Source organism: Diabrotica virgifera, chromosome 9 (genome assembly GCF_917563875.1).
Source record: "Diabrotica virgifera virgifera chromosome 9, PGI_DIABVI_V3a".
Lineage (NCBI taxonomy): Eukaryota > Metazoa > Arthropoda > Insecta > Coleoptera > Chrysomelidae > Diabrotica > Diabrotica virgifera.
The window spans coordinates 21,476,904-21,502,052 of NC_065451.1; the positions used below are offsets into that span (position 1 = coordinate 21,476,904).

A 25,149-nucleotide genomic window follows, 5' to 3' on the forward strand; every position below is an offset into this window, starting at 1 on the left:
TAATTGTTTATTAATTGTTTAAACAATAACAATTGTTTTGTATAAATAATGTTAAGAATATGGGTGAATTCAACATTTTATTTTGATAAAAAATGTTTTTATTTTAGTTTTGATTATGCTGAACCCGAATCTGAGATTACAATTTGCAAATTCAAAATGGCGGATTCAAAATGGCGGATTTTTTCCTAAAAATCCTTAAAAGTAGTTGTAAAATCCGATTTTTTTTTTAAAAAACGTGTTTGTTTACTTATATATGGATATTTTTGAGAGGTTGCTGAACCTGAATCAAATTTTGATAATTTAAATTATAAAATGGCAGATTCAAAATGGCAGATGACTTAAAAAATTGTTGTAAAATCATAATTTCTTTACAAAAAGTATTTATTTCTACTTATATTTATTCTTGAGAGCTTTGATAAACCTAACTTAAATGTTAACATTATAAACTATAAAATGGCGGATACAAAATGCGTATTTTCTAAAAAGAACATAAAAAAGAACATTTTTCTAAAACATTTATTGTCTTTATTTTTAACAGGTTGTTGAATCTGAATTAAAGAATAAAAATTTAAATTTCAAAATGGCGGATCCAAAATGGTGGATATTTAAATGAAAAACAAGTAGAATCCAATCAAACAAATATGGAATTTTATTCTTAAAAAAAAGATTAACAAATAATTTTCACAATAATATTAAAAATTAAAATGTGTTAAAAAGAATATTTAAAAAAAAACAAATTTTCGATTAGAAGGATATAATTACATATTGGAACATAGTTTTTAATTCAAAACAACTTTTCTTTATAAAAATTTTCGATATTGTGAAATATAAAGGTACTTTACTCTTGAGTGAAATTCATATTTTTTGACATACCTCGTACAAAATTAACAAAATTTGATATTTGATGGTTAAATCTTATGTTATATATGATGCAGAGTATTTTATAAAGAATAACTTTTTTTCGTAAAACTGATATTAAAAAGTTATCAATAGGTTCCAAGTTATGCAGACGTACTGTATAACAGCTAAAAAAAATTTTTTTTGTTGAATATTTATTATTGTTGAAGCTTATTATTAAATGTATTTTAGGTAAGTTTTACAGAAAAAAGTTTTGATCACTCTGTATATACATTTTTTCAGCTGGTAATTTTCGGTTTTTGTATTACATTTTTGTTATCTTTCTTAGTTTTCTCAAAAAGAAATTGTTTATTTCATTTTTAAACTAAAATATTTCAGTGTTTTTTAAATATTATATCCCAAGCTTTAAAAAAATAGCAAACAAATTGTATTAGATTTATTCAAACTTGAGTAATACCGCCTTAAAATGGTGGGAATTCTGTAAAACTACGAAGTTTTCAAAAATTCCATTTTTTGAGACATCGTATTATTTGAATTAAATTTTTGAGATTTTTTTTTAATGAAACATCGTTTAGTAAGATGATTTAGAGGTAAGTTGTGCAAATTTGAGAGTTTTATAAGTAATATTGTATTAGTTACACATTTTTAAATCATTTTTAAACAAAATTCATGTAAGGCTCATTTTCCGCCCACACCGTATTTATATCCATACATTTTATTTCTTTTTATTACAACCATAAGATAGCATATTTCATCTTCTTTCATGTCCAATTTTTAAAATTTCTTTTGATCCATCAGTTAAAGAATTACATTAAAAAAACCCAACCGTGCACTTCTTCCAACGCTAGTTTACAGTGCGCCAATGTGTGTGAGGAGGGTGACTTTAGAGTTAAAAATAAAAAATTACAGAAGCTAGAGATTTAATTTTAGAAAAACCTTTATATAAGGTTTTTTTTTGTAAAATTTTCTGAATTTTCCAATGGTCAAGTCAGTTTTTTTCTAAAAATTATATTTTCGGAGTTATTTAAAAAACATCTTATTTCGCTGTTCATTTGTTTAATAAAAAATGAAGCACCCACTTCTCGAGTAGAACTTTTTGATATGTTGTTTATTAAACATTTCTTAATGAAATTACAAAAAGTTTTATCTTGTTTGATTTTTTCCGAAGTGAAAATCTAAATGCACTATATAGTCGAAATGAATTTCTATACAACGTTCCGATAGTAGAGGTAGAGATGAGTTACAAAATACCAATTCCTACCATAGGCGTAACCAGGGGGGTTTTGGAGGTTATAACCCCCACCACCCGCCAACCCCAGATTGGAATGTAATTTGAGCTCTATACGCTTAACACCATAGCCCTCAGAGACCTTCCAGTAGTTGTAACCCCCCCCCCCTTAGGATCATCCTGGTTACGCCTATGATTCCTACAAATTCGGATCCGACTTGCTGATCTCTATTCGATTTGACTCATTTCTATTCGATTTGTAGTTATAGAGTAGGCCTGAATATAAAGAAATATATTTAAGATAAAATCCATAAGGAAAAATTTTCCTGTAACTGGCTGTATACCATTAATTAAAAAAATTGAAGAAAGTCTTCTGTGTAAAATGTTTTTAAATAAATATACCTTTTACACAGAAGACTTTCTTAAATTTTTATATTTAAGATAGTTTTATCAATACTATTTGGGAAATATTTCGACAAACCCATACGATCAATGTTGTTTCAGATTGGTCTATATTATTTAATATATAATAGATTCTCTTAAATCTAAAATGGTCTAATATTGTTAAGATTCCGTAGCCAATCGTATTCTTGCTGACTCTCTTGATCGATTGTGAACTTCAGCAGTCCTTAAAGTTACACCAAATATGTCTTCGTGATATCTATTTTCGTCCTGAAACATTCAAAGTGTTAGAACAAGGTTCGGTTAATATTTGGTGAATAAATGACACCGCAGAAACCTTATTGGGAAATGGCCCTCTGTCAAATGCTCTGAAATTTTGGATTCTGGTAGTCCTTGATGTGTAGAACAAAAGACTCCATGGGCGCGTAGCTCCAAAAAATCGTAGTTCTAAGATATAAGCCTCTGAAGTTATAGGTACAGTGAAGACGTTTGAGTTGGAATAAATTCATTTTCTCGAGAATGGGAGACTCTGGAGATAAATTACGAATCAGCTCGATTTTTATTTTTAAATTATAATTATTTGGAATATATATCACACTAGTGACGTCATCCATCTGGGCGTGATGACGCAATCGATATTTTTTTAAATAGGAATAGGGGTCGTGTGATAGCTCATTTGAAAGGTAATTCAATTCTCTATTCCAGAGGTTCTCAATCTGTGGTACATGTACCACTGGTGGTACATATCATTATTGGCGGTGGTACACAAAACACAGAAAAAATTAAAATAGTAGTACTTAGTAAGTATTGATAATACAATTTAAAAATATGGGTGGTACCAAAAATAATAAAAATAACTGTAGGTGGTACATCACTCAAAAAGGTTGAGAACCACTGCTCTATTCAGTAATATATACATTAACATAATTATTTATACAGGGTGGCCAAAAATTCATTTTAATTAAATTAATTGAGACAAAAAGAAGAATGTACATAATTTATTTAATTCGAAATACATTTTACTGCTGTCAGAAAACAGAAAAAAAGAATGTGTGTGTACTTTGTACGCACGTAAAAAGATATTCTTTTATTATATAATAGGTAATTTAAACGAAGTAAATATACTTAAAAGGTTATTTGTACTTATTTTATTTAAAAATCAAACTAACTTTCTTATCTACCACTTTCAAAAAAGAAGAATATCTTCAAAAATTATATAATATACTTACAATCATAAAATCTATAAAAAAAATAAAAAAATAACTTGCTTGGGGCTCGAACCCACTTCACGTCTACCGCACCGTACGAAAGTTGACGGCATTTCAAACTGCACCACATTCGCGTGTACTTCATGTGGGAATATACACAAACTAAACGTTTACACCATAAATTTATATGAATTTAATAAAATTATTAGTTTGATTTTTGTCGAAATAAAATACAACAAAATATACAGTAAGAAAACGATATATGAGATGAAGATTTGTAGAAAGTTTGTTCGTAATCAGATTATGTAAATTAAAGCATTGCCTACTAGTAGGTAACTACATTATTTTGTTTACATTTTCCAAATAGATAGGTATTGAAACTATTAGGTATTTCCAACTGAAACATTTAGAATTACGTACCTGCGGCTTTTCAAAACTATTTAAAAAGTCACTATAATTATAAATTTGATTTTATTTCTGTCCACACATCAATAAAAACTAATATTATACAATATTTTTGTTTACCGATAACCTCCATATTGAACAATTATTGACAGATAATTTCAAAATTTCAACACCCAATCAGAGCCCGTATAACCACTAATACCATACTGTCGGTGTGCGCATGCGCGGGGATCAATCAAATTTTACACTCAATCGATTCGCCGCTAAAGAAATATCTTCAAAAAATGTTAATTTGAAAAATAAACATTGCTTTTCGCTTAAATTAAATATTCACACTGCTAAGAGGCAGGTGGGTGGCAGATTTAATATTGAATTTAAGCGAAAAACAATATTTATTTATCAAATAAACCCTTTTTTTTGTTTTATGACAGCAGCAAAATGTATTTCGAATGGGTACCCTATATAAATGATTATGTTAATGTTTATATTAGTGAATAGAGAATTAAATAACCTTTCAAATGAGCTATCACACGACCCCTATTCCTATTTAAAAAAATCATTGATTGCGTCATCACGCCCAGATGGATGACGTCACTATTATGATATATATGCCAAAAAATTATAATTTAAAAATAAAAATTGACCCGATTCGTAATTTATCTCCAGAGTCGCCCATTCTCGAGTTAATGAATTTATTCCAACTCAAACGTCCTCACTATACCTATAACTTCAGAGGCTTATATCTTAGAACTATGATCTTTTGGAGCTACGCGCCCATGAAGTCTTTTGTTCTACACATCAAGGACTACCAGAATCCAAAATTTCAGAGCATTTGACAGAGTGCCATTTCCCATAAGGTATCTGCGGGGTCCTTTAATTCATATTCGTGTTTCGCTTGAAGTCAACGAATACATACGTCTCACCTCAAGTGGAACCAGAATCACAGGAAGCACAGAAATAGAGACCTAATATACAGCATAAAGTCTGAAGACACTGGGAAAAGTATTTCAAAGAACTTTTAGTAGAGTCCTGGTTCTGCCCAAAATGGAACTGGGCAGGACCAAAAGCAAGTAAGAGAAGTACAAGCAGACCTCAGACCAGGTGGACTGATGACATCAACCGAATGGCTGGCCACGAATAGATGCAAATAACAATGAAAAGAAATGAATGATACACCTAAGGGATGCTTAACATCAAACGATGGATGGAATAGTTGGTGATGATGATGATGATGATGATGATGTAGACTATGGCAATTCCTGGAAAGTTTATCTAAACTCCTGGACAAAGTTAACGCCACACCACTTTAAATAATCTAAATATTTACAATTTGAACACAAAATAAAACAACTAAGTTACATCGAAATAATAATAAACACCTACAAAAATAAGTCCAACATAACTTTATCATGACCTTAATTTGCCTTATTGTTTCTTTAAAAATTGTCTAATTAATAATGGGCATTCATAGACCTCGTACGTATGGGGACCAACTCCGTACGAGCTTCAAAACAAATTCCCCCCCCAAAACATTTCAGAGCCACCACCAAAAGGTACTTTAGGAGAGATATTGCAGCTGGCAAACCTTTACCTCGCCTTCGCTAGACACGCTCACGACCATCTGGAGCTTTTAGGCTTACTCTAGTCTCATCTCTCAATGACAGTACAATTGGAAGAAACCACAAAACCCATACCAATTAACAGATGAGTGCGACAGGGAGATGTTATTTCTCCTAAACTATTTAAATTAGCACTGGAAGATGTTTTCAAAACAATGGAATGGACAAACATGGGAATAAACATAAATGGAAAGAAACTAAACCACCTAAGATATGCAGACGATGTAGTAGTCATAGCATCAAGTTTTGAAGAACTACAAACCATGCTAACCGAACTAGCAAATGAATCCGAACAAATAGGTCTAAAAATGAATTTTGCCAAAACAAAAACAATGACAAACACACAAGACAATAGAAACGTAATACTAAACGACACCACAATAGAAGCGGTTAATGATTATATATATTTGGGACAGATGATAAAGATAAATAAGGAAAACCAAACAGCGGAGGTAAAAAGAAGGGTCAGATTAGCCTGGGCAGGATTTGTAAAATTAAAATGGGTCCTAAAGTATAAAAAAATACAACAATACTTAAAAACAAGAGTGTTTGACCAATGCATACTCACAATTCTCACATACGCATGCCAAACATGGACATTGACTAAGGCAAACATGGATAAAATAATGAAGACACAAAGAGCCATGGAGAGAGCATGTTAGGAGTAAAATTGACAGACAAAAAGCAAAACAACTGGGTCAGAAATAGAACAAAAGTCAAAGACGCAGGCCAACATATAGCCAGGCTAAAATGGAGCTTCGAAGGTCATAACGCTAGACAAACGGACAATAGGTGGAATAGCACGATACAACAATGGAGACCATGGACAGGAAAGAGGGCAAGAGGACGACCCCAGATGAGATGGGGAGACGACATTAAAAAGATAGGAGGAACGCACTGGAAACAAAAAGCACTAAACAGAAGCGAATGGAGGAAACTGGGGGAAGCCTATGTTCAACATTGGACGAATTAAAGGGCAAAGAAGAAGAAGAAGTCTCATCGGAGAAAAGAACTCGGTTCCAATCATCGATGCTGCAATTTTGATGCAATCTTGCAAAATTCAATCTCTGAACCCTGTGTTCTGTGGTAAGCAAGCCGTTTTTGGCCGGTTTCCTGTTGCTTAATTCTTCTTCACGTAAACCTCTTCTAACTATTCGAGACGATATCGCGACATTTCGAACATCTGCTAGTTCAATTTTTAGCAAATTACTGGTGACTATCTCTCCTATCTCTCAGAGCACGTTGTCTCAAAAACGATCATCAATTTGATTAGTGCAACGTTTTCGCCCTTACCCTGGTCTTCGATGGTACGACCCTGTTTCATTGTATCGCCTCACCTTGCGACTGATGCTGGAATGATGTCTTCCTAAGGGTGTGCTCACTACGGAGACCAAAGGATTGTATCCTCGCTCCGACCCTCGCTCCCTGGTACATATTTATATTCGTGAATTCTCGCATTTAAAATAAATACATTATTTTAAATGCCAGAACTCACGAATATAAATACCAGGGAGCGAGGCTCGGAGCGAGGATACAATCCTTTAGTCTCCGTAGTGAGCACAACTTAACAAACTTGCAACGTATCGCATTCAATATCCTTCATCTAGGAGAGTCGATGCTCGCACTGCCTCCTCCATTTACAAATTTCTTTGGCGGTTCATTTTTTTATTTGATTATTATGCAAATTAACTTCCAAACATGCATGTGATGAAAAATATTACAATAAAAAGCTTGTTTCTCACAAGCATTTTGCTTTAATCGGCACTTTTTATGAAAAGTTTAACTCATTTTTAGTCTAAAACGAAGTTTAATACAAATTATTGTTAAAACAAGACTATTATTAGCTTACATACAGTAGGAAAAATGAAAGAATACCCATGAACGAACATATAAAACACGCTGTATTTTCCTGTCACCGTGTCACACAAAAAATTGGCCAGCGCAAGTACATGTAATAATTATTGTTACAAGTACTTGCACTGGACAATTTTCTTTGTGACACAGTGATAGGAAAATACAGCGTGTTTTATATGTTCGTTCATGGGTATTCTTTCATTTTTCCGACTGTAACAACTGTCACTGTCAAACAAGGTCCATAGGTAACTTGTACAGTAAATTATCAATAAATAAAGATTATTGAGAAAAATATGAGTGGTGCGTTAATTTTTGTCCAGGAGTTTATAAATATTACACTTATGGAAGCAGTAAAACAATTTTACAATTATTTGCGATTAAAAATCAAGATTAAAAATCAGTTCTCCGCCAGCTCTTGGGGTAAATAAGAGACTAAGACAAGGCTGAAGTCTATCTCCAACACTTTGCAAAATATACCTGAATGTAGCACTTATAGGTACTATGTATACAGGGTGAGGCAGATAAAGGGCTTATTAGAAATATCTCGAGAACTAAAGCTAAGAGAATCTTGAAAATTGGAATACAGGGGTTTTGAGGTATGAACTATTTAATGACAATATTTTCTCCTCTTTGCTACTTCCGGTTATACCGAAAGTTGATTGTAACTTGTTTTTTTTTAAATGGGACACCCTGTATATTTTTACATTTTTGGATTCTCCTCGATTTCTTCTTTCATAAAATATAAGGTTTTGTAATATTATACAGGGTAAGTTAAAAGAATTACGTTTTCTTATTAATTTCTTAGCAACATTAACACCCTGTAGGATTGTAGTAGTTTGGCATAATAAACTCTATTAATGTTCAAATGATTTTTAATATACCTAGTCTACTATTGCTAAGAGTTATTGGTATAGTTAAATTTTTCATTTTAGTATACAGGGTTGGTCGAAACTCGGATTGAGTATTTTCTCAGTTTTCTTAAATGGAACACCCTGTATTTTGGTATTGTAATGAAATGTTATTTTATGGTACTTTTTAATATCTTAAGCATTCCCTATACCTAACTTCTTTAATTTGTGAGTTATTGGTGATTCAAACCAAACATTAATTGCAACACAAAATAGGTGAAATTGTATTAAGTTGGCCGTGAAAATATTCAGTCACAAATAATTTTTTGGAAATAAATACAAATTTATCTATATTGATACTTAAAATTGCCAATAGTGGTTGAGGTATCAAAATACCATCGAAGTTAAGATTGTTCGTGCGATTAACAGTTAAGCACAAACTAAAGCAGTTAGGTATAGGGAATGCTTAAGAAGTAAAAAGTACCATAAAATATCATTTGATTACAATACTAAAATATTTAAGAAAACTCAGAAAATACTCATTCCGAGTTTCGACCCACCCTGTATACTAAAATTAAAAATTTAGCTACGCTAATAATTGTTAACAATAGTACACTATAGTAAAAATCATTTGAACATAAATAGAATTTATTATGTCAAACTACTACAATCCTACAGCGTGTGAATATTGCTAGGAAATTAATAAGAAAACGTAATTATCTTTTAACCGACCCTGTATAATCTTACAAAACCTTATATTTTAAGAAAGAAGAAATCGAGAAGAATCCAACACTGTAAAAATATACAGGGTGTCCCATTTAAAAAAAAACGAAGCTATAAGCAACTTCCGGTATAACCAGAGGTACCAAATAGATGAAAATATTTTCATTAAATAGATCAGTCTTCAAAACCCCCTTATTCCAATTTTGATAATTCAGTTGTCTTTAGTTCTCGAGATATTTCTAATAGGCCCTTTATCTGCCTCACCCTATATATAATTTCTTGAAAGTTTTTATACTTACTCTCAATGCTAACATATATGACTGCACTTCTGAATCTCTCATTTTTCCTTCTTTCTGAATTATGTTTTGGACTGTCTGGTAGACATCTTCAGCCATGGTAATGTCTCCACAAATGTATAGATGACCTTTTTCCTTAACCAGAAGTTGGTAAATTGCAGCCGATTCTTGTAAGGCTAAATCTTGTACATAGACCTAAAAAATTAACTATATCAGTACCTAAGTACACGTTTTCAAGCTGGAATAATCTTACAAGAATAAAAAACCGCTAAACGCCGTAAAAATGAGTGATATTCCAGCTACAAAAGATCTGATATGAATATTATGTGGCGCGAAAATGTATTTTCATTTTCATGCAAAATAAAATTTTAGTTTTATTTTGAAAGATTTTTTCAATAATATTTGCTAAATTTGAAGTACAACGCGCCACAAAACAGTATCTTTGATTCAGTTTGCATTTTGAGGGTCTTTTGTGGCGCGTTTTACTTCAAATTTAGTAAATATTATGGAAAAAATCCTCCAGCTCTTTTGTAGCTGGAATATTGTATGCGCCACACATTTTTACGGCGTTTAGCGGTTTTTTATTCTTGTATCACGAGCTTTTCAAAGTTTTTTATAAATAAAATGTATGAAGTTGAATGTAATGTTTCTCGATTACATGTTCAGCGTTATAAATAGTCGCCTTTCTCGCATTCTCTCCCAAATATCTAGTACACTTCGCGTCAAAAAAACTGGTACAAGTCTTATAACCGAAAATCGTGTTTTTCTAGTTGTGTAAATTGGTCTTGTCACATATGTCATTCTTATTTCTAGGCAACGTTGCCAGTCCAACTAAAATATTATATCAAACCAGCTAAAAGCAGGGCTGTGCGGCAGATCGCAAGTTTTTAGTAGGTTTACTAAAAATTAAAACAACATCGAGCAATCTCGATTAGTCAGTCACATTTATTTAAACATGCATCCTAAAAAAATCTCTTATTAATTTTGTAATGTTCCATCATCTCATTAAGTACCCATAAATAAATTCGTGTTCTATTATAATTTATGACAGATATGACATGAATGACAGATAATAACTCTAGACATGATTTAATCGAGACATAGTTTAATTTAAAATCGAGAAGTGTGAAGGGTTTCTCGTAAAGTGTAGCACAAAACTCTTTTAGGGTTGTGGGATACTAATAAATAAAACACCCTGGAAAAATTAAAATTTGAAATGAATACAAAATGAATAACTTTAACAGTGGACAAGTGTGGAACTTAAATATCATGTATTACAATAAAATTCGAAACTGCTGAAATATTAAAGACATAGGTGGAAAATGTCGCCTGTCAAAATGTTCAATGTGTTTTATTAAATGTATTCATTTTTTTCGAATCGTGAGAAATATAATGAATATTTTTGAAAAATTTAAACGCAGAATGAAAGACTACATTATTACTGAGGGCCGAAAGTCCCTGAAAACTTCTATGTTCATTTTAAGAAGTTACAGGGGGAAAATAAAGACAACATTTAATGATGTTTAATTGCAAATATTTCATTCAAAACTCAACTCATTTAACTCAACCGTCTCTCTGGATATTAAATTTATTAGATACGGTTTTTTGTTGTTAAAGGTAAAAATAATACCTGTCTAAAATTTTTATACCGAATGGTGAATTGGAAAACGGGCCATATTCAATGTAAAATTTTAAACTGTAGAATTCCTGCTTCCCTAATTATTTTATATCAAAACACATAAACAACTATTTCTAAAGGATTGAAATATGTATTGAAAACAACTGTTAAAATTGTTCTACGAATTAAACATATTCCAAAATTTTGTAAAAATATAATAATTTTTCACAGAAATAAGCCAAAGTTAGGCCACACACATTACAATAATGTTTATCGGTTGCGTTCGGTCACAGTGAAGTTATTATAAATATTGACAATTTGAACTGTCAAAATTTTTATTTTATCATTTCTTGTTTAAAAAATAATAAAATTGATAAGATAGCCTCATTTGAGGTGAAGGTAATAATAATAAAGATGTTTTATTCAGTCAATAGTGTGCGAACAATCTGGTAAATAATACCGTGGGCCTAACTTTTACACACATACCTACTGTGGCAAATGTAGGTATTTTTCAAAATGCTGGAATGTGTTTAAATCCTAGAACAATTTTAGCTTTTGTTTTTAATACAGACTTTAATCCTCTACAAATAGCTTCTCATGACTTTTGTTATAAAATGATTAGGGAAGCAGGAATTTAACAGTTTATAATTTTACATGGCCCGTTTTACGATTCACCACCATGATTTTTTAACTTTATTTTTTGTATTTAGATTTAGTGCAATTCCATTATCTGTGCTGGCAACAACGCCGTGATTCACGAGCCATTGTGTCCAGTCTGAACACAGGTTTACATTGGGAAAAAAAAGTGTACCAGTTTTTTTTGACGCGAAGTGTACAGTGGTGCTCAGACTTATACTGCGTGGGATCTACCACATAAACTTCAAGCTTCCAACGATCGATTGATAGTTAAAAAAAACAATTTTGAAAATGACACACTTTATTGCACATTTCTATTTGATAAAAAGTTGTAACTACAGAGAGTCGTAATTAAAATCATGTTTTTCATTTTAATTTTATTTGGATGTTGATGCATGGTACTGCGTATCATCCACAAGTTTTTCATAATATTATGATGGTACGTAATTACCGAGGACCAAAAATGCAAGCATCAATTAGCCGATTACAATACTTTGATTTTACTACCTTAATTTGGGGAAATGCAGACTGACACAACTATGTTGATCAAAAAATGCTGTGAACTGCAGAGCTACTTGCTTCAAAGACGGATATAAAAAATCCTGGCGATATAAAAAAGTCTGGCGATATAAAAGACAAAAAGTTTCGTATTGGTCGCTCTGGATTGAAGATATATATCCGACATTATTTTCAGTACCTCATTTTGGACGGAAATTAGCTGATTGAATCTAATTGAAAGTAACGGAGATTTCAGTGGCAATTTTTTTCATCTCTTTACAAGATAATTGATTAGACATAAATATTACGATATCTGTGTTTTTTAAAATCAGCGAAGTGTATGAAACTCACTACGAACTGCTTGCAGCTCAGTCTCCTAGTAATAAACATAATCCAAATGAGGATTACCCTTTTTTTTAAACGATGGAAAGTTGTTTAAATCCTTTCTGTTCATTTGATTAATCAATAATTTCAATTTGTCGATAAAAGAATGTAGGTACTGTGCTCATCACATCGATAATAATTGTTTTATTTTTATCCTGTAGTTCCAAATTAAATAGGTTCAAATGCTTTACTAAATCTGATACGAAAGCCAGATCACTCAGCCATTTTTTGGTTTTGAAGTAGATGAGTGTCATTCCCTCGTTCTTCTAGAAAACAAATTATTTCGAAAATTAACTCCTGGAACCTATCTAAAAATTTCTGGTGAATGATGCAATGAAATGAAAAAACGATGGCAAGTCATCGTTAGCTCGACACAGTGCAACACATCCATTGTTGACGCCAGTCATGGATGGTACACCATCTGTTGTAATACACACTAGTTTGTAAATCGGTAGCTCCTATTATTTTACAAAATTAAAAAACAAAACGTTGTATATATTTTCTCAGTAAATTTTTTCTTCCAAAGGCGTTGTTAACAATTCTTCTTTAGCCAACATATCAGAAAATACCATCCGAATAAAAATACACAACTGGGCGGCATCATTCATATCGGTTGAGTCTCCAAATTGCAAAGAAAAGTATTATACATTTTACCACTCTTAACTTTGCTTTCCAAGTCTTTCCCATGATTTAGATACGTCTAAGCGTTTCACGTTAAGTATTGAACATTGCGGAGATAGCCGCATGATAATAATAGGGAGTTTTTGTGCACACAAATACGTAAACGTAACGCATCTTTTTGACATATACGCTTGCGCATTAATGGTTGAACTCCCGTATCGCGATACGTATTACCTAAGGTTACGGGCTGGTACGTTAGGTTCATACGCATCCCTATCGAGCCGAAAGTCACCGAATGCACACGAGGATCTTGCCCGATTACCTACCAAATGAACATTTCATCAGCGTACTACCCGTTTATAAACATTTTAAGGTTATATTGGTTATTGGTTTAGTCTATTTGAGTAAAATTATTCTGTTTGTAATTGGAAATTGGAACTTCATAATAGATTTAAAATTTTATTGTTTTTAAGTTGTCTATTAATTAAGCAAAACAAACAAATCTTGTATTAATTTAAGAAATACAGTGATCACCACAATTAATAACTAGATAAACAAATGACCTAGTTTCAGTAAAATTTTCAAATAAATATTACCATACTATTTACATTATACCTACTGGAATTCTGATGTAGGTACACAATAATTTACAACTAAAAAGTAGGTATAAACAAAAATAAAAAAATTTCAACCTAAAGAAAAATAATATTTTTATATTTAAATAGAAGCAATTAAAACCATACAATTTCATCATTCATTTATCTTTTTTTACATTTGTATATTAATTGTATATTGTGTGAACATTGTTTTATTTTTTTGAATGTCAACGGAATTTAAAAGTGACTTTACGATTTGCTTTACGTTACGTTAAGGCAGTTAAAAAAACTACCTATTTTTTCATCCTCTACGACACGTTATGGTAGGGGAGCCCAAGCGGGGATTTTTGCAGTTACTCGAGCGCGTCAGATTAGCATATGGGAGAAACCTGGTACCCTGCAGATGAACCTCTACCATATATTGGCTCTTAACACAGGGGAGTTCGTTAAGGGGGGCCCGAAAAAAAAATCTATCCTTAAAAATACTCGAAATTGTCAGATTAAGATAAGGTAAGTTAAGTACATGCAAAAGAGTGTATATTTCAAAAATCTGACGATTTGAGCAGGGGGTAAGGAAATGGGTGAGTCCCAAAGTTTCACAAGAAATAAGCGAATATGTCGCGAAATAAATGACAAATCGAAAAACTAAAAAATATGTGCTCAATATATTTTAAAAAGCTATCGAATGATACCAAACACGACTTCCCACGGAGAGGGGTGGGGGGTAAATTTAATATTTTAAATACGAATCCCGCGATATTTCGCGAAATGAACATCAGATCGAAAAACTGTAAAATACACTTATTCGATACTTTTAAAAAATCTATCGAATGGCACCAAACACGACTCCCCAAGGAGGTGGGGTGGGGGGTTACTTTAAAATCTTAAATAGAAGCCCCAATTTTTTATTGCAGATTTGGATTCCTTACGTAAAAATAAGTAACTTTTATTCGAAACATTTTTTCGAATTATGGATAGATGGCGTTATAATCGGAAAAAACGATTATTGGAAATGGAAAATTAAATTAAAAAATGGCAAGCGCCCACTAAAATGGAAAATTTTACTTAACTTTTTTTGATTTTAGGACCTACTCTTCACAACCCAATAGGTCCCCATAACGCTCGAGTGACTGCACATTTAGCATACTTTGCTCCCCTACCATTAGTTGCTTTACGTATACGGAGATGCGTACGTTACGTAGCAACAAAAACTCCCTAAGTAACCGTTGAACGTTACAACGGGACTTCTTTAATAGCAGTCATAATATCTTTTCCATTTGTATTTTTCCGTGAATCGCGATCGACTTCAAAAACTTTGGCGATCGACCGGTCGATCGCGATCGACTCTTTGAGCACCTGTGATCTAGTAGCTACGCCACCAGACTTGTGATAAGACAATCTGAGTTCATATCCCAGCCATCCTAATAATTATGGCCGGCAAATGAACTCGGATTGTCCCATCAAACTTAGCGTCGTAATAAACCACTACAACAACATAAACCATTTCGGCGATAATGATTAAATGGATTATACTTTCGGAGCTCAATAACTTCTGAACGGCTTAAGCGATTTTGATCATTAAACATGAGTTTGAAACGTATTGACAAGTATTATCTGATGCATGCAAGGTCAAGTATGATAACTGAAGGTACTATAGGAATTATTGAGCTTGAAAAACCAATTTTCCCATAAGAAATAGATTTGATCATACTTATGAAGCCTATAACATAAAAATTCGAATTTTCCCAGCTATGAGGTGTATACCAGGCACAATTTGTAGGTTGAAATTTTGAGTAATTGTCGAAAAACCAAAATTTTCAAAGTTTAATTTTTCAGTTTTTCGGCTATATTGAGCCGTGTGCAGGTATGATCTTGACCGCTTAGGCACCATTTGAAAGCTTAACTCAACGCTATTGATTTGGCGTATCTGCGGTTTTTCTGACTCTCCTTGAACCTAAGGTATATACGCCCAAAAAATATGCCATTTTGTATCTACCTTGCCCTATGGCTGGCTTATGGGTAGTCAAAAGTCACAAACTACTAATACACCGGTTCTGAATAGACCCCGACGCCCGCTTGAAACAAAGAAAAAAAATTCAAATCGGTGTAACTTTTCCACCCACATACATACAAACATATCCACAAACATTTTCCCCTTTTTAAATAAAAATTGAGTCATATTTCTGAGCTCGGTAACTTTTCAATGGTATAACCGATTAGACATGCGTTGGAAAGGTAATTATCAGTAGTAATTGCACAAGAGCTCTGAAATTATTGAATTTTTCCCGAGTGACACTTTGACAGTTTTAATTTCACGAGCCGAAGGCGAGTGAAATTATGTCAAAGTGTCACGAGAGCAAAAATTCTATATTAATTTCATAATTTCAGAGGTCGAGTGCAATTTGTTGCGATTATTTCATGAATAAAACTGTTCAAAACCAAAATTTTATTGTAATTTATTTATGTAAGTACCATTAAACACACAGTTTTTATAAATATTTGACGATTGATAGTCATCACTTTTATAATTTTTAAAACATTAATTGTCATTAATGTCACTGAATGTATTTTTTGGTAGCAACGAAGGGCATCTCACGTAATATACCTAACGACGGGAGATTATCAAAAATTATCGATTTAATTCAGATTTCTGTAGCTTTCTATTGGTCAGAATCTCCTATGAATGAAATAATCAGTAGTAATTGCACAAGAGCTCTAAAATTATTGAGTTTTTCCCGAGTGACACTTTGACAGTTTTAATTTCACGAGCCAAAGGCGAGTCAAATTATGTCAAAGTGTCACGAGGGCAAAAATTCTATATTAATTTTAGAGTTCGAGTGCAATTTGTTGCGATTATTTCATGAATAAAACTGTTCAAAACCAAAATTTTATTGTAATTTATTTATGTAAGTACAAATTAGTACAATTAAACACAAAGTTTTTATTTGACGACTGAAAGTCATCACTTTTATAATTTTTAAAACATTAATTGTAATAGCAATGAAGGGCATCCAACGTAATATACTTAACGACGGGCAATTATCAAAAATTATCAATTTAATTCAGATTTCTGTAGCTTTCTATTGGTCAGAATCTCCTATGAATGAAATAATCAGTAGTAATTGTTGCACAACAGCTCTAAAATTATCGAACTTTTCCTGAGTGACACTTTGACAGTTTTAATTTCACGACCCGAAGGGGAGTGAAATTATGTGAAAGTGTCACGAGGGCAAAAATTCGATAATAATTTTAGAGATCGAGTGCAATTTGCTGCGATTATTTCATGAATAAAACTGGTCAAAACCAAAATTTTATTGTAATTTATTTATGTAAGTACAAATTAGTACAATTAAACACACAGTTCTTCTTTTTCTTCTTTTTATATAGACATTACTCTGTTTTTCAATGTGCCTCCAGTAAGATGTCATTCCATCTTTTTCGTGGTCTTCCCACTGATCGTCTTCCTATTGGGGAACCGTCTCGCGCCGTCCTTACTACTCTATTTGTTGTCATTCGGCTTATGTGGTCGTTCCATTCTACTCTTCTGCTTTTCACCCAGTTATTAATGTTGTCCACCTTGCATCTCCTTCGTATATCTGCACACACAGTTGTTATAAATATTTGACGGTTGAAAGTCATCACTTTTATGATTTTTAAAACATTAATTGTCATTAATGTCACTGAATGTATTATTTCGTAGCAACGAAGGGCATCTGACGTAATATACATGACGACGGGATATTATCAACAATTATCAAAGGTAATACCACGAGTCCTCTAAATTTATCAAGCAAAATTTAGAGGACGAGTGGTATTTGAAAAGATTATTTTGTGAACCAATATGTATTATTAGTAAACACGGGCATCTGTGAAATATTTTTAAGACAACTAGGATCAATGTCTTAAAAAGGTTATAGATAAATTATTTTATGATTTAAAAATGAACCAATTTATTTATTATATTGTTAATACATAAAAAACTGTTTAAATCGAAAATGAACAATTATTAAAAACACAATTTTTATAACTAATATGAGATTTTCCAATGTCGTTCGTAACGTATTATGTGAAATTTAGGGTACCTTAAGTTTTATCAGGGAAGAGACTGTTTTATCAAGGAAGAGGCTGTTTTATCAGTATTACACTCAATGATTGGCTAGAACGACGCGTGGTGATTGGCTGAAAAAGCAAAAACGTCAGAATTTGACAGGTGAAAAAAATAATCGGGTATAATATCACAAGAGAGTGAGAATAAATTGAAAATAATGCTACAGTTTTTCGAAAATTTGTTGTCTGGCAATAGACACGAGAGCCCGCAAGGCTCGAGTGGCTTTTGCCCAATGATAACAAATTTGAGTAAAAATGAAGCATTATTTTCTTATTTATTCTTACTGTCGTGTGATATTCGTAAGATTATTTTTTAATACGTATATTATGGATATTTTCTTAAATGTGACAGTTGTCAAAACTAGGAAACTGGTTGCCATTAAACAGAAACAATCTACTTAAAAAAATTCTATCGGTAATTTTCTACAGTAGATAATTCTCAGTATAATTTTAATCTGATTTGACAGAATTAACACGATATCAAATATCTTAGTATACGATTGGAAGTTAGAATCATTAAAAAATAATCACTTTAATCTTTATTTCTGTAGCTTTCTATTGGTCAGAATCTCCTAGGAATGAAATAATCAGTACTATCACAGAAGCCGTAAAGGTCGGACTTACATTTTTTAAATTTCTGGGAATTTTGGGGACGACAAAGAAAAACAGACCCTAAATGGATAGGGCCGTAAAATCTACACCCTTGGACCAAAATGGAGAGTTGACATATGGATGGGCGAGTCTTTTCCAAAACTTTAAGATGGGATTTGGCCCAATTTTCAATTCAGTCAGATTTAGAAAATCGAAAATTTCGTGTATATATAGTGTCACATGTAGGGGTATTGTGCGCCACTGACGAGAACTGCCGTTCTCTGGTAATTATCTGTTTTGTAATATTAAATATGCAAATCAGTTAATCTAGCGTTTTCCGACAACAGCAATTGCTGAAAAAAAAATGGTCAGGTAGATTCTACTTCTTCTTGATGTGCCTATCCGTGACGAATGTTGGCGATCATCATGGCAATCTTCACTTTATCTGCAGCAACGCGAAAAAGCTGCACATATGTTGTGTTGAACCAGTTTCTGAGGTTCTTTAACCAGGATGTTCTTTTTCCTGGACCTCGCTTTCCAAATATTTTTCCTTGCAGGATAGCTCGGAGGATTCATGTCGCATAATGTGTCCAAAGTATTCCAACTATCGAGATTTGATGGTGGTTAGTACCTCTTGGTTCTTCCCCATTCTTCTAAGGACCTCTTCATTTGTGACCTGATCAGTCCATGCGATTTTAAGAAACTCCGATATAGGCACATCTCAAATGCTTCCAATTTTCGGCACATATCTTTGTTCAAGGTCCATGACTCAACACCATAAAAAAGGACAGAGAAAACGCAACATCTCAGCATTCGTACTTTTATACCAAAAGAACGGCTCTTGAAAAAGGCTCCCTTACGATTGAAGGTTAATCTAGCTTTTTCGTTGCGCACTCTTATCTCTTGTTTGTTGGTCCATTCTTCATTTATTATGGTACCGAGGTAGTTGTAGTGCCTCACTCTTCCTACAGGGGTTTGTATTAGTAAAGTTATAAATCGTCAAACGTAATCAAAAATTTTTAGTGACATAATTTTGTGCCGGTGAGTGTATAATACAAGGAAAGACGAAGTAATTCACAGAAGAATATTCTGGATGAGAAACTCAAAAGAGTGGTTTTGTTGCACCAAAAAAAACTGTTTAGAACTGCTGTAAATAAGCTAGAATAGCTGCTTTGATGATTGCCGAACATAAATAACAAATAGCACTTTTTATCGTTATTTATTTCGTTATTATCATCATAGTCATAGAGTTGAGCTTTCAGGTTCCCAAGAAAACTTTTTTTCATTATCATTAGTGCCGTTATAATAGGTTTTAGTCCCACATATAAAATTATTATTTATAACCACACCGTTGAAACTTTTTGTACTTGTTATTTGGGTGGAGTCGGACAAATTTGGAGCTTAGCGCATTAGGGTAGTGGGGCGTTTGTCTGTCAATCGGTCACGAAGTTGTCAATTTTATGCAAAAAAAATTTATAACCACATTGATCATTTTATTTTAATCAATGGTTTTTATCATATAAACAGCGAAAACAATTTTGTCGGACAAAAATATTGGGGCATATGACGCGTCGGACACGCTAAATAGGTATGTCAAATTTATGAAAATAATAAATTTATTACCACATGGATAATTTTAAGGGTATCTAACATAAAACCTTTTTACAATAATGTGGTAACCTTGTCGGACAATTTTCACGGGGCATATGCGCAGTCGGATGCGCCGAAGATGTCAATTTCCTGAAGTTTTTTTTATTTATTACCACAGATGTTATTTTTATTTTGTACTGTTTTTTACATGTGTAATGCATATTGGATCACTTGTCGGACAAAAATAATGGGGCGTTTTGGTAAAATTAAAAAAAAGTAATTTTTATACATTTTTGACTTCATATTATATTACGTATTCTTCGGCTCATATTACCCGTATGCGCGCCAATGGTGAAAATTTTGGGTACAGCTCTACGTCATGCCCTTTTAAATATTGTACTTAGAGTGTGTACCAATTTTCAGCTAAATCGATTCAAAAATTACCAAGAAAAACTGTTTTAAAATTTTTTTTGATAATACTTCCTTATCGGTAGCCTAAAAGAATTAAGTTTTCTGTTCGGTTGCCCCAACATTTTTGTCAGACAATTACATTTTCTGTTTAAGAATATAATTACTTGTAACTTACTACTTTTGTCGGAAAAATGGTTGTAAAGATAAGGAATGCACGAACCCAGCATAGTTTAAAATTATAGTTTATTAATAAAAATTAAATTTTTTGTCCGACTTTGGATTTGCCCCAACATTTTGTCGGACACTTAGATTTTTTGATTTAGAATATACCTACTTATAACCTGATACTTGTGTCGGAAATTTTTTTTTAAATTCGAGAAAAAAACTACATAACGATGTTTGTCGTTGTTCAAGGAGTATGTACACAAATTATCAGATCACAATTTTTCTAAAATTTTCCCTCTTGTCGGAAAATTTTTTGGGAAAATTTTGGGTACAGCTCTACGTCATACCCTTTTAAATGTTTTACTTAGTGTGTGTACCAATTTTCAGCTAAATCGATTCAAAAATAACCGAGAAAAACTGTTTTAAAATTTTTTCTGATAATACCTTCTCGTCGATAGCCTAAAAGAATTAAGTTATTTGTTCGTTTGCCCCAACCTTTTTGTCAGACAATTACATCTTTTGTTTAAAAATATAGTTACTTGTAACCTACCACTTTTGTCGGAAAAATGGTTATAAAGATAAGAGATGCACGAACCCAGCATAGTTTAAAAGTATAGTTTACTAATAAAAATTAAATTTTTTGTCCGACTGTCGATTTGCCCCAATATTTTTGTCCGACACTTTGATTTTGTGATTAAGAATATAATTACTTATAACCTACTAATTTTGTCGGAAAAATGGTTGTAAATCAAAAGGTTACCACATTATTGTAAAAAGGTTTTATGGTAGATTCAGTTAAAATTATCCATGTGGTAATAAATTAATTTTTTTCATAAATTTGACATATTTAGCGTGTCCGACGTATCATATGCCCCAATATTTTTGTCCGACAAAATGGTTTTCGCTGTTTATATGATAAAAACCATTGATTAAAATAAAATGACCAATGTGGTTATCAATTTTTTTCTTGCATAAAATTGACAACTTCGTCACCACTTGACAGACAAACGCCCCACTACCATAATGCGCCAAGCTCCAAATTTGTCCGACTCCACCCAAATAACAAGTACAAAAAGTTTCAACGGTGTGGTCATAAATAATAATTTTATATGTGGGCCCAAGACCTATAACTGTTCGTTAGTCTTTGCCGTAGTTACTGTTGAGTTTATAAATTGTATCGAAAAGTCTGATAAGCGCGTATTATTATCGGGAGATAAATTTTGCATTATATAAATTATGTTTAAGTGTAAATAGTGTTTAGTATAAATAAATTAAAAATAAATGTAAATAAATTAAAATAAAAACTAAATAAATTAATTTCCTCATTTCCTTATCCAGTAGTATAATGGACTCGCATTGGCAACCCTTTCATCATTTTTATCATTTAAATAAATTAAGTATTGAAGTCATTGAATATAAACGGAAAAATATAATTTTTACCTTTGGTTCACCAGGTTCTCTGGATAAAGCAAGGAACGTACGGTCCATAACATTCAGTTTAACCATTTCGTCCTTTTCCTCTCCAAACAGGTCCATATCTTTCGTTCTGCAACCGAAGAATAACCACATTTTGCCTAAGTTACCGGGTTTTTCTTTTAGTAGGGCCGCCCTTTCTTGCCAGAAACCTCGGAATGGTGCAATTCCAGTTCCTGGACCTACTGCAATAATCGGAATGGACTCATCTGTTGGTAGATAAAATCCTGGCGCACTGAAAAGGGAAGATAAGTAATTATTAGAAGTAAAAGTCATCAGTAATGGAAGGCAATACATGTATTTAACTCAAACTAAGTTTAAAAGTTTTGAGACGAAATGTGAACAATATTGGCAACAAAAATATGTACAATAACCGAAATACAGGGTGTCATAATTAAACTTTTATTTTATTTATTTTTGAATAGGTATTTCCTGACAGGCATGGGACAACAACACCAAATTTGGTAAGTGGTGCTGGTATTGTACAATCTACTAAATTGTGTTAAAGAAACGTTTCTGGCTACGACCAGAGGCGTACGACGGGGCAACGTGAATGGTTGACCCGTCCCAAATTCTACGCCACTAGCGGAATTGCTATTTTAGTGCAATTTTTTGATTCTCCAATATTTTATATGTAAAAAACATACTCTTCATTTGTAACGATAAAGCCATTAGTTTTCGAGATATTTAAAGCTAAAAACGAAGGAGCATAATACATTAATCAAAATAAGTGTGCCTTTTCATTTTTAACTTCAAATATCTCGAAAACTAATGACTATCGTTACGAATGAAGAGTACATTATTTGCATAGAAAGTATTGGAGAATCTAAAAATTATGCTAAAATATCAGTTTCATCAGTGGCGTAGAATTTGAGAAGGGCCAACCATTCACTTTCCCCTGTCGTACGCCTCTGGTAGTAGTCAGAAACGATTATTTAACATAATTTAGTAGGGTGTACAGTGCCTACACTTTCTGACAAGTATCACACGGATATGTCCAATTATTTTAAAGTAGTCTTTTTTAAAATTAATTTTTTACTTAAAACTTTAAGAACTATGTGTGCCCGGTACTGTACAACTATTTGATATACCCTTATGGTACTTGGCAGAAAGTGTAGGTATTGTACACGCTACTAAATTATGTTAAATAATCGTTTGTGGTTAATACCAGAGCCGTACGACAGGAAAAGTGAATGGTTGATCCTTCCCATAATTTTTAGTTTCTCCAATAGTTTCTATGCAAATAATATACTCTTCATTCGTAACGATAAAGTCATTAGTTTTCGAGATGTTTGAAGTTAAAAATGAAAATCACACTTATTTTGATTAATGTATTATGCTCCTTCATTTTTAGCTTCAATTATCTCGAAAACTAATGGCTTTATCGTTACGAATGAAGAGTATATTTTTTACATAGAAAGTATTGGATAATTAAAAAATTGTACTAAAATAGCAATTCCGCCAGTGGCGTAGAATTTGAGAAGGGTAAACCATTCACCTTCCCTTGTGGTACGCCTCTGGTAGTAGCCAGAAACGTTTGTTTAACATAATTTAGTAGATTGTACAATAGCAGCACTACTTAAAAAATTTCGTGTTGTTGTCCCATGCCTGTCAGGAAATATTCAAAAATAAATAAGGTAAAAGTTACCTTGTCACCCTGTATTTAGGTTATTATCAACTTTTGTACTAAAGTAAGTTAGCTTAAATCGACCTATTTTAACCTCAGGAATCTAAAGTTAAGCTATGGCCCATTCTTTACCAAACACCCTATATGAACTGTACATCGAAAAAATAAAAGTTGGAAATGTTATATCTAATAGCGTGAAAAAGTTGCTAGTGTTATTTTTTAGCACATTGGTATTTTTAATTTTTTTTTCTAAGCGCATTTTCTGCCCCCCAACGACCTTGAATTTTATTAAATATCTGATTTTTATGGAAATTTCAATTTATATTATTTGGAATAAAATATGTGCTCGACCTAAAACTCGATCTAAGATCAATTAAAGAAAACTTAAAATGTTGTCAATTACAAATTTAAACGATATTTAAAGTTTTATTTGTCTTTTCAGTCTCCCCAACCCCTTTCAAATGTCCCGCTTCGTGAGTCCGTGCGTGTAATTTTCACTTATGTTTGGTGCGATGCCTTACTTTGTTATTATTGTTGATTGCAAATTAAAGATTTTTAAAATAGATAAACCAGGACCATGGGGAACCAACTCAAGATGTGCTGTGGACTGCCCCATTTTTGGGCAACCACCAAATATACCTGAAAATGTTTTACCGAAATACAAACAAGCGATGAAGTTTTGAGGTTGCAAGAGGATAAAAAAACTCAGCAAGAAAGAGCCAGAATTTTCTGGTATTGCCGAACAGGTTGCAATTAAATTGGAGGAAATATGGAAAAAGGCTTTAATTCCAATAATTTAACGTACAAGAATTACTCAGCTTTTAAAAGCCTATCATGACAAATATATGCAACTTATGAAACCATTTAAGAAGAGGCAAAACAGTGAGTTTTACAAAAATAAAATTCAATGCTTAAGAACAAAAGTAAAACTACACGTTTCGATCTTGCAGCATGCAAATGTGTCACTCTGATTAATTGTCTTTGTATCAAATCTCAAAAAGTGCCTCTGGATGCGCGAATTTCTATTAAATCAAAGAGGTCCCAGATAAATGGTGATAAGTTCGATTGATAGGGAAAACAGAAACAAATAAAATCAGAGAGAACAACGGTAAAAGAAGAAAGTTACCGAAGCAAAGACAAAACTTTAGCTCAAGTAAAAAACAGTACCAAGTTTTATGGTCAATCGATCGTGGAAGAACACATAACATTTGTGCATGAGCCAGGGTGCAAATATTTCGGATATAGGTATCCGCTGTCTGGTATATCAGAAAGTATCAAATCCAGCTATTGAATATGACGAAACAGTCGTAAATACTGGCGTTAAGGGTGATGTAATACGTCTGTTAGAAGAACAACTTAAAAAACCGCTTCAGTGGTTTGTGTGTCTGCGA

The 25,149-nt window shown here is 32.5% G+C and overlaps 1 protein-coding gene across 1 annotated transcript in view; it reads right to left on the bottom strand.

Moving 5' to 3' along the window:
* Positions 1-2,581: 2,581 nt before the first annotated feature.
* Positions 2,582-25,149, bottom strand: part of LOC126891698 (nitric oxide synthase, salivary gland) — a 1,179,385-nt gene continuing 1,156,817 nt past the window's right edge. The window contains exons 20-22 of the mRNA XM_050660959.1: positions 22,099-22,366; positions 9,445-9,636; positions 2,582-2,758 (exon numbers count right to left, since the gene is read on the bottom strand). Coding sequence (XP_050516916.1) covers positions 2,651-2,758; positions 9,445-9,636; positions 22,099-22,366 — 568 coding nt within the window. The 3' untranslated portion in view covers positions 2,582-2,650. The remainder of the gene's footprint in view (positions 2,759-9,444; positions 9,637-22,098; positions 22,367-25,149) is intronic.